Source organism: Ceratina calcarata, unplaced genomic scaffold (genome assembly GCF_001652005.2).
Source record: "Ceratina calcarata isolate Rehan_Ccalc_2016 unplaced genomic scaffold, ASM165200v1 scaffold525.2, whole genome shotgun sequence".
NCBI classification, from domain to species: domain Eukaryota; kingdom Metazoa; phylum Arthropoda; class Insecta; order Hymenoptera; family Apidae; genus Ceratina; species Ceratina calcarata.
The window spans coordinates 325,883-337,906 of NW_017176396.1; the positions used below are offsets into that span (position 1 = coordinate 325,883).

Sequence of the window (12,024 nt, forward strand, 5' to 3'; positions counted from 1 at the left end):
ATAATTTTAGCTTTTTAATAGTAATAGGGATCTATAATAACAAATTCAACATGCTAGCATTGTTTAAGTGTATGTACAGCCTATACATCCTTAATTAGTCTCGTTTTATTCTCGTACAACTAATGACTGTGCTTTGAAATGATCAAAATATTTAAACGTGTAATTTCTGGAATTAATGATGGAGATAATATGTAGGTATTTGTTTACAATTAGATCAGGATGATAACTTCCGTTAACGATTAATTGCATCTTGTCAGTCATTATCAGCGGCTATTTTTTACAATACAAAGATTTCGTTATTGAAGCTTTGGTCGATGATCGTACTTCAACTTTAGGGGGTAATGATAATTCGGCCTTCAATCGTAACTGAACGATAAGACAAGTTTTATATTTCTTAGTATTCAATTATTCAAACGTTCAAACATAAACAAGTTTTTAAAACACTATATTTTATGTATTATCCAATTTTGTCTGTTTTTTTATCATTACAAATGCATCGTGAGGAATTTCGTCAAATTTCTTAACAATATTTTGGGTATTTTATATGCTTTAATTTCATCATCTTAGTTTTCGCGATATAGACCCATATTTAACTATATATTATGTAATAAGTTAGATCTCGAATATTCGAGGCATTGAACTCTTTTAAACCCACGTGCATCCTGCGAGCTTATCGTTCGCCTCTCATGTTTCGCCTGGCGCCCATGAATTTTCGCTAAGTTAGACATTAAAACGTTATTAAAGATTTTTAGTTCACCCGCTATTAGTTGCTGGTATTCTCCGTGATGCTTGTCATTCTCATCGACATTCAATGTTTGATTAATTATAAATGATTAATGTAAAGTGTAATGGAAATAGTTACACCAGATCTTCCCATCAATTTATATGCAAATTCTGAGTGATAACAATTGTGAGATCGGAAGAAACAAACTCATTCACTTATTGCGATTAATTAAATCGATAAACGGTTGAAGAGAGATGTTTAAATTCTTACCTTGATGAGAAACGACAAGTCTTTGATTAGACTGTGAAGCCTGGACTGCGTTTGATAAATGCTAGTTGCGATCCTTAACTCGATCGTAAACTGCTGATCTTGCACGGTTGAAAGAAGTCAATTGCCATGTTAAGATCGTTCAAGAGCGATCCCAGCTTAAGAATCGTTCATGTTTCGCTCCGTCACGATAACGTTTATTACTAAAAAATAAAGTCGATGATGTCGGGGACTTAATTCAATAAGTTCAAGGACTTCCAAAACGTCGCTGTTAGATTACAGATTTTCATACAAAATAAAACTTTTATAATGCCAGTTTAAAAGATTGGTCCAGATCTATTTTATTATGAATAATATTATGTTTGATTAATTACAGTTGTTGGAAATTCGCCAAGGAAAAGCGAGATAAGTAAGATCGCATAGAAGGTTAATGTCAAACACTCAGAAATCGGATAATTACCCATAAATAAAGCCTGACTAATGAGATACATCGACTCGCTACCCTTCGGTAATTGCACTTAGCGGGAGATACTTGTCCCTAGTTATAAGTGATAAATCATGCGAAATATCTCCTGCTTTCTATGTCCTCGGATAATTATAAGTAATTTATCGAACTCCCGCGTCGAACGTCTTTGTTTCCAATTAACTTGTTCATTTTTAATCAATCTTTTATCGTACATTAAATTTCTTTTGCCTGTCATATTTCTGTGGAACAAGATATTGCAAAAAGGATTGAGCAAAATTACATAAAAAATAAAAAAAAAGCGAGAAATCATTTTAATTGCATTGTAAATTATATTTGAGTACAAAACGCTCGCCACGAGCGATGCAGAAATCATTTGAATAACAGAAGTTGTGTTTTAGAGACCGTGTTACATAGGCGCATTTAAACAGCGACATTTCTTATGCCGGGTCGTAATCAGCGGACACAATAGTTCGAGTTAATATATGATAGCATTTTTCCGCTGACGTAGCTGGCCTTTCCGTAACACTGTACACATATATCTATATAATTTGGTATTTACACGTGTAATGAAAATGTCATCAGTGATTTGCATAGTCATTCGGCTTATTTCTAATATTGCTTGTCCTCTTGGCATGTTCGGCTTATCGATTATATGAAAATTGCACGGGAATGGATAATTAATCAGTTTTTTGTGATTAATGATCATATTATTGTAATACTTACACAGATTCTTTCAAAGCTTATTATCGTTATCCTATTACAATAATTCTACTATAATTAGTTAAATTCTGTTTTTCATCAATTTCGTATTTATTTCAAGTTACGTACAGCTCGTAATTTACTTCGGTTTGATCTATTTCTAAATTTAAACTTAAAGGATATGTAAGACATAAATAAATCTCGCGGTTGAACGTACCATCTAGATTACAGCATTATTATTTTTCATCAATTTCGTATTTATTTCAAGTTACATACAGCTCATAATTTACTTCGGTTTGATCTACTTCTAAATTTAAACTTAAAGGATATGTAAGACATAAATAAATCTCGCGGTTGAACGTACCATCTAGATTGCAGCATTAATATCGTCGGCAATCAATCACATTTAGCCAGGAAATGCGAAGGTTACCGGTTTCATAGATTCCGAAAGTCGGTGTCGAGATCTCGTCTAACGTAGCAATGAAAGTAGCATAAAGCCGGTCGTTTCGTAACGACAAGAAAACCGGCTGAGATACGTACTTGCCGTGGCGAAGGTTGGAAAAGTGTGTGCAAGGTGCTCGCCGTGTCCTTGAAATCGGAATCACAGAATTTCAGCCGTAGATCTTAGATGCCGCCAATCAAAAATGAATAATCGTTGCCATCTTCATTATTTATTGCTAAATTTCTGACTAAACACTTGTCAATCTAATTTACATGAAAGGAAAATTACAATTAAATGATGATGGATCGATTTTCTTTGTTACAGAGCGTTCAGTGGTCCAACTATGCGAGAACAATAATAATCGCGTGGATAGCGGAACCGCGTGGCAACCGACCAATCGCAAAAGGGGGGAAGTAAGGTCAGAATCGGTGGTGCGGTGCTAGAAATGCGATTACGGACGTGAATCGTGCTCAGAACGAACGCATCGGTTCCCCGTGAAGACGCGAGAAGAGAGCCCAGTCGTCGCGTAACGCGCAACACGTTGACGCGATCTGTGATCGGTCCGAAGATGAGCACATCCGCGCACTGTTCCCCTTCGAGATCGTCGTTAAGCTGCTGCCAGATTGATCAGAGCAGCCAAGACGACGTCCACGGTGTGACAATCGCAGCGAAAGACGGATATTTTCTTCAAGAGAAACACTCGTTCCCGAAGAGACCAGAAGTGAATCTTGCCTTCTACGACGTTCGGTATTCGGTGAGAGAATGGAACATCCGGAATCTGAGACCGAGTGAGTTTCTTATCATTTCCTGCGTTTTAATGTATCATATTCACCTGCATGTTCCAAGCTATTTTTTATATGTGTATACATAAGGCTGTTCGTTAGCACGGTACCAAGGGCATAAAATTTTACTTTTGGACATCATTTTTTAATGGTCACATCGTTTAAGATTGTAGATATACGAAGTATCTTTTTGCATGCGGTCGTATACGTAAATCAGATTGTGTATGTTGTTCAGAAAGTCCTTAAGTCGGGTCGTACCCATCTGAAAGAATGATCGCAGTAGTATTATAGTCTGCCAACCTTGGTTACTCAATATTATACTTACATATACACAAATATCAGACACACGCTCGAAAGTCGACTTCTACCTATTGTAATACTATTTTGGAGCTATCCCAATACGATTCTTATCTTATGTATCTATAATCGTCCTCATCTCTGATTAATTTTGACTCTGATTTCTGCATCACATTCCATTATTAATTCATGGCACCGTTTTATACAATCATTTTACCTTGGGTCGTGCTTAATCCATAAACAGAAGGCTGTTCCTTTTCTGTTATCATCAACACATCCATCATATTTTAATAATGAGCATTTTAAAGTAGCGTCTCCTTATCGTTTCGCACGGTTTTTGAACTTACTGAAATGTGAATAACACCTTATCTACGACGCAGCAGTTATCTAAACCGAATCAGAAATCGGACGAGTTCCTTGCAAAATATCATTAACCATCTACTTTCACTATACCACAGTCCCTTTCCTTTTACGTACGTGTACCTACCTTAATTCCGTAGATGTTGCATTACAACCGTACATTTCATGCTATCACTGCGATGAAACGATGGTTTCTCTTGCGCGCGTTTCAAATCGTTTACCAACTCCATTAAACAGCGGTGTTCATTTTTCATGAAAGAGTGCAAAGGTACAAGGGAAAGTGAGTTCGGGGGGGACTGTTTGTATTACTGTAATCCAAGACCATCGAAACTACTTGCAATCTGTTGTTATTAGATTGGACAGTCAACTTCGATTATTTTAATTAGAAATCTGTGAAAAAGTGATTTTCAAATAACGTGATACTTTCTTGAAAGGGCTGTAATTAATCTCGTCACCCTTTTATCAATCGTATTCACGGCTCAGTACTTGATGAAAAGTTTGAAGTATTCGGGCCGATCGTTTCTACGCTTTTTAACGTATTAAATGTTCCCGGTTGAGAGAAAGTGGCGTCGAAGTGGTCCTGCGAGTAGCAAAGAAAGTTTTAAATGGAGAAAGTAACGTTGGGCATTTTGAAAAGATCTTGCCGCGCTAGAAACCGGCGGATCGGAAGTATGACTGTACCGTGGGGATAGTTCGCTCAAAAAAAGGATTCAAAGCTTAATCGGTTTTAACTGAGAAGTGAATTTCCTTACAATTTGTCTTCGTGTTTCAGCATCTAATCTACTAGCTGGTACCTCCGTTCTATAACTGAATGAGGTGTTAATCGTTATCACTTTATTAATGTCTTAACGTTCTCGTAAACAACTGTTGATTAATTCCTAGGACAATTGATTTACAATGCGCTTCCACAGTGATAATAATTTATTACCTCTCATTTTTAAATGATATGTATCATGTTATATCACTATTCTTTTTTGTCCATTTGTGTTTACTGATACTCAATTAACAGTGACTTGCTGTTTTTAATTGGAGACGTACAATATTTTTTCAACTATGAAAGTATTCAAAGTTCAGTTGCAATTTTCTATGTTAAATTATATTTCATTTGAATTGAATTCTGTCCATTGCGTTCGCCGAGTGTCACGAACTATCGTATTACATTATTCTTGTAATTTTTCAATGTTAACCCGAGCCGACCTTTTCATATTCTTTTTTACAATTTTCTAATGCTAAAGAAATCACATAAATAGGATACAAATTCATGATATTATGTCATACTCGTCATTACCTAAGACATTCTTCTCCATCTTACCGGTACTCTTTTTTCTATTTTATTAACATATTAACAAAGGCCCACCTAGGCTCTGCTACTTGTCATCAATAAAATCGTGCATGAATAATATTCTGTCGAACGTGGATCGGCCGTACGCAAAGTTTAGTCGGTCGTATCCGTTCGCAAGGTTCTTTGTATTATTCATGGGCCGGTAAAGGAAAAGATACGTCATCAGTCACGGCACGGCATGGAAAAAACAATAATCAGGGTTGCGCGGTCAACAAACGCACGGGTTACACGTTCTCGTCATTTCTTTCCTTTGTCAATTTTTGCCTCCGATTCGATTAGTATAACTCGTGGAAAATACCTGGTATCTCCGAGACTAATTTGACTTAGATGGACATTAATGTATCGACTTTTTTCTATGGTATCTGGTTTTAGGAATTTTTCTGAATATCAACAACTCCATTATTCCACGAATCCATAGATTTCTAAAATTCATACTAAACAGGATATTCATACGTTTTTTTCTACTGCGTCGTCGGCCAGGAATCACCGATATAATTGTTATCTGTGAACGATAACGGGACAGAATTTCGCGTTACGCTTTTGTCGGTGCCGCGAACGAAATGAGTAAACCGCGCATATAAGTCAGCTTTAATGGTTAAAAGCACCTTTTGCAAGTGGACATAATTTATCAAGCCGCTATTCCTATTCACGTCACGTGCACAGCCGGGTAAAAAAGAAGATGGAAAGGCAAGGTATCGAACAGCTTTTTGTCGGGGGGCATGTCGAACGATGGGAGAACGATTCGTCATATGAAATGCATACTGTTGTTACGCACGTACACCGCGTGTCGTCATGTATTTACCGACCTCCGAACGGAAACGGAATGACATTATTCCGAACGCGGTAACATTATTCGGAACTCCTATATATAATAGGCGGACGACATTCTATAAATTTATCACCAATTTCGTTTATTTGTGTTCTACATAAAATTAAACGCGTAAAATTTGGAAAACCTTAAAATAAAGCTGAAATTTTTACACGAGACGAAGCGTCAAGAATTATTATTATTATTAGTAGTAGTAGACTTCAGATTTGATGTATTCATAAAAAGATGACTACATTTCTGTATGTTTTTTATTTCGCATAAATTTTCACAGTTTTATATTATAAAACCTTCTAAGCTTTAATCTTGATTTGTTGAAGTACAAGAATGTATTAATTCCTATCAAATATGAAATTCCTGCGGCTAGTGCTGTTGGTGTTGTACAGTTAAATTTTTTCTGTATTATGCACAATATACAAAATTTATCTTGTCATTGATACAGAAAATAAAGCAGAATACAAGTATTTTACGCAATTACGAATGTATTTATAACAGACCTTATCTATGAATAATCGACAAGTCGATCAAAAACCAGTTCTGCTACCATAACGTATTATTCCGACAAACTTAATCGACTGGAATGTAATTAAGCTTATTTGCACTTTGCCTGGTCATCATAAACCGCACTTCGTGACCTACATACATAAAGTTTTTCAAAACATTGACAATACAGTAAGCTCGGCAATAATTATGATAATACAGTTAAGAACGATTCGTTGTCTGAATGAATAGGAGTTGTGAGTTGTTGAAAGAATTCGCTGGAAAGGAACAGCTGAAAAAGCTGTTTTTTTTTTTCAAACGCAAGAAATGGACGGCGTTGCTAAGGAGGATACCCATCGACACTTCGCGTCGTTAATTCTTTTTTTCCTGTTACTAATCACTGTAGAAAAAGTTAAATCGAATGATTCCAGTTATTGTTTTTGCGACGGAGTATCCAATAATTTAACTAGCTTTCGATTAGTTCGTTAATGAGGAAAGGCGATTACATCATTAACGAATGTTTTAATCCAGACAATTTTCTGAGAAGCGTATTAGATTATCGATTGTATGCGTTTATAAGAAATTTAATTACACCAAAAGCATAAAAATGCACATAATTTGCAGACTTGTGCAAAACAAATATCTCGAAGTCTGAAGGGTAAAAGGAATTCTTTTTCAATTGATATTGAAAGACGCACGTTCGGTGGATAACAAATTTGATCTTTGTATATTGTTATGCAATCGTTAACGTGGAAGTGACGATTTTCCTCATCCATTTTCTGTCAATCGGTTGATGACGAATCGATCACGCGAATTGCGTTCTCTCCTTTCGAAAGATTTACTTTAACCACGAGATTACAACCGGATGTTATTGGTAAACAGTGATAACAAAATGTTTATCATCCAGAAAATAATCTTATGTTCAATATTTGAATTTTTCTTCGCACGTGCCTCTTGGATTAAAAAAAAGTATACGCACACAAATTCTCGCACGCGACTAACAAGAAGTGCAAGAAGGAAGTAAATTCTGTTAAAAGTTGACAGGTATTGTGACATGTTAAATAATTTATGATACCAATGCTGTAACGATTCATCAGAATACATCAATTACGTCAATCGTTTAGTTGCAATATCAGCGAAAGATCCGTATTCGTGACCGATCGATGACTAAACGCGCATTATCTTGCATGGCGCATGTCACTTTTTGTCTTAACTACTGGATTACCTCATGTGGATGTAGATTCATTTGCTACTGATGACCTGCGAACGAGATTATGATTTTTGTACCGTTAGCAAAATACACTTCGTGAATACGTAGAACTCAGAGAAATAATCTTCAGCTTGACCGGTTTTATAATAAGTATTTAATTGCGCAAATTTATTATTAGCAAACAAATAGGACGATGGAATGATTCGATTGTACATAATATAACGAATTAATGTAATCAATGTGACAATGTGCTAAAAAATGTCGTAGTCGTCGTAGAACACGTCAAAGAAATGCACAGACTGGTTTAAACTGCAGTATAATGAATTTTTTCAATTGGACAAGACGTTGTATAACGCTAGGTAGAAGATGTAGTTCTTTTAATTTTAGCAGTAGAAGTAGAAATAATATTGCAACGCTCTGGGTAGATAAAACATAAATCATTTTTTTGAGGCCTCCAGCCTTGATTGGCCAGCATCTATTCTGTTTGTGGCATGACGAAGTCTCAGACTTCAGTGCATTGAAGATGTTCCATTTACAGTCTTGCTGAAATTGGTAAAATTGCTAAAATTGATTCTGTTTTCCCATTTGCCAATCGTTCAGCTTAAATGACGAGTCGCAAGACTCATTCGTTTAAAACTTGAATCAAGTTTTAAGGAATCGTGACCTACTTTTGTTACAGAACGCAAAGAGATCCTGCACGGTGTCAGCGGCGAGTTCAACGCTGGCGAACTGGTCGCTATAATGGGCCCTTCTGGGGCCGGAAAGTCAACTTTGCTAAACGTTCTTGCCGCTTATACGTGAGTATGACGATACTTGGATTATATACATATATGATTATGCACACGCGCTTGGATTATAAAACAAAGGCGTTAAGAACCTGATTCATCGCTTATCTCTTGTTATAATAAACTTGAACGTGAAGGATATTTATTCAGCCCGTATTTGGTTTTGTGCTTACGTCGCAAAACGTTCGAGCAACACGGAATGTATTATATTTCCTGGGATCTTTATTATCCATGCACTATATTGAAGTTTTTATCATTTTTACGATTCCGTTACACGCTAGACATGACAGTACAGTTATTCCACTTTAAGCAGATTACTTTACTAAACCTGTGTGTATACCCGACAAAAAAGTAGGTCGGTGCATTGACCATTTGCTCTCTGATGTTATGCGGACACCTCGAGGCTTCTATTCGACACGAGAGATGATCAAAGATTCCGCGAACAATTTAGTATAATCTTTTAATGGGGATTCCCTGCAGCGTTACGTGAGTGACGATTAAAAAATTCCTAAGGATACTCATCGATTCCTTTAAATTCATCACTTATACGCGTTTCGCAATTTGAACATGATCGGCCGGTGAATATCGATCATATTTCTAGAACCGCAAGTCGCGGTTTCCTTGAAATAATCGATTATTGAAATTTATTCGGCGTACGTGCTCGACACCGATAATTCCGGGAGCAATTATGGTTACATATGTTCAGAATCTTGTTCCAAGAATATTGGAGACACGTTTTTCTTGTCTCACGCGAACGCTACAGTCTACACAATATCGGGAACAATTCTCGCTGGCCCTCATTGAAATTACAACGGTGATTGTTCGAAATTTGCACCGTCACTTTTTAATATGGACAGAAGTGTTGATTATGTGTCGCGTCGAGAGATGTTAATACACCGGAGTACGAGATAATTATCATATAGATTTGAATACGGAAGGTCGGTGACAAGTAGACTCTGAGGGAAAAAATCGAATAAAAAGAAACGTATAATATCAAGCGCATAGATAATTCGAATTGGAAATATAATGAACCATCAAGATAATAATAGCTGTGTACAAGAAAAGCGAAGAGGGTTTCATATTCACAATTAAAGCCTAATATTATATCAGTTTTAATCATAAAATTGAATAAATATTTCTTAGCGAGAAAGGCGTTCAGGGGCAGATCTTGGTGAACGGGAAAGTTAGGGTACCATACAGCGAGAGATGGAGGAAGACTTCGTGTTACATACAACAGGACGCTTTGATGCGGTCGAGGATCAGTGTTGGAGAGGCCATGACGATAGCAGCGCATTTAAAACTCGGCTACTCTATCAGTTCCGCCTACAAACATACACAAGTTCGTACCAATTAAATCATGTGAAACGTTATACTAACCGTAATAACATTTGAAAGCTTCCACAATGCGGTGAATGATACTCTTTAGAAATTAAAAAAGAAACAAGCAACGAATTAAAATGAGAGTCATCGTTAATAATTCTTTAATAGTAAGTACGTACATTTGCATAATTGATCTTGATAGTTCTTTGTACGTTCGGTGTAAAATTTTCGACGGAAAGTCTTCAAGATCGTTTCTCGACAGTATATTACAAAAGGGGTGATGTAATTTCTGTTATCAGGTCCTGGAACTGTTAGAAATGTTAGGCTTGAGCCATTGCTATGACACTTTATGCGGAAAGCTGTCCGGTGGACAAAAGAAGCGATTGGACGTCGCTTTGGAACTTTTAAGTAATCCGTCAGTATTATTCCTCGACGAGCCGACTACTGGTAATTACGAAATCTTTTTCAACTAACACTACTGAAAAAATGCTTCACGAATTCGAATAAATTTTGACTAATTACGTAATCGTGTGCATAGTATAATCAGAGACGAAAGGAGAACGTTAAAGTTAAATTAAATCATACTTATAAATTACGAAGTTATCCGACCTTACAAGCTTTATTCTTCTACTCTTCAGAATATGTAAATAATTACTAGTTGGATTGTGCAACCTCCGAGATTCGCTATTTTTTTCGACAATTAATTGAGTAAATCGGAGCTAGTTTTCATAGAATGCTGTTGCGTCCTCTTTACTAACTGTGACCTGCATATTTGCGATTAACACATTAAATGTACGATGCTAACTCTCTTATCTTAATGTATTCCATACGGATTACAAATTGCACGGCCACGATAAACAACATAATCGGAACGCAGCTAATCAATCTGTGACGAATGCGACTAGACGACGTGTGAAATAGTGCTTGGTGAACTTCGTTTCATCGTACAAGGTCTCTAGCGCACGAGATACGCGTATTTCGTAATGCCCAGCATTGTTCCACGGTCTATCGTTTCATTTTAATTTAGTCGGTTTCCGCTAACACAACGAAATTATTCGTCAAGGAAATGAGGCAATTTAAATTGAGCACACAGCGATGATGAACTTTGTAACATTTTACCATGATTAAAAAAACGGTGGTAACATCTTACGTAAATGATTTGAAAAGGTATTTTATTTTAACAGATATGATAATATTTACAAAAGAGATGATCATAAAATACAAACAGTTGTTAATATTTGCAAGAAGAATTAAGCACAGCAGATTTCTTTTTTACGTACGCATAGGATATGTACAACACTTTTATTGTGTATCTTATCTGTACTGTGACCGGACGTGCACTTTTGCAACTGGTCCGAATTTTGCTGCATCATTGCCGACGATGTAATGATGCACAATAGCATTTCCTGAGATTGTTCTAATGACTCGAAGCATGTTGGATCCGTCGTTTTAATTGAACAACATCCGTTAATTTATCGCTAATGAAAAATTTAAAGGAAGAAAATTCGAATAAGAAATTGGTAAATTCTTTTCAGTCCCTCGAATAAATTTCAAGAGGGGATTCATAAATTTCATCCTTAACGTACCAGCTTATGCATAACAATTCCTTATCTACAGTTTCAGAAGCATTATTTTTCTGATACAACCGGTCTTCTGGTTCTAGGTCTGGATTCGTCCTCTTGTAGCCAGTGCATAGCACTGCTGAAGCGACTCGCGAAAATGGAAAGGCGTATGGTGATATGCACGATACACCAGCCAAGCGCGTTGCTTTTAGAGATGTTCGATTCTCTTTACGCGGTCGCCGCTGGATATTGCATATACAGGGGACCCGTCAAATCGTTGTTGCCTCACATGTCCTCGATCGGAGTTGATTGTCCGCCTTACCACAACCCTGCTGACTTTCGTAAGTACCATAATAACGATAATCTTCTCGTACAATGAATCGAATTAGAATTCCTGTTTAAGGATGTATTGGCTATATAGTCAATACCAAAAGTTTATGTACCTTAGAAAAACGCATTTTC

General features: G+C 36.5%; 1 protein-coding gene across 1 annotated transcript in view; it reads left to right on the top strand.

Moving 5' to 3' along the window:
- LOC108628465 (ATP-binding cassette sub-family G member 1) overlaps positions 1-12,024 on the top strand; it is a 27,511-nt gene that overhangs the window by 7,171 nt on the left and 8,316 nt on the right. Inside the window, exons 2-6 of the mRNA XM_018030400.2 lie at positions 2,923-3,386; positions 8,575-8,692; positions 9,824-10,019; positions 10,300-10,447; positions 11,664-11,903. Of these exons, the coding sequence (XP_017885889.1) occupies positions 3,167-3,386; positions 8,575-8,692; positions 9,824-10,019; positions 10,300-10,447; positions 11,664-11,903 (922 nt within the window). The 5' untranslated portion in view covers positions 2,923-3,166. The remainder of the gene's footprint in view (positions 1-2,922; positions 3,387-8,574; positions 8,693-9,823; positions 10,020-10,299; positions 10,448-11,663; positions 11,904-12,024) is intronic.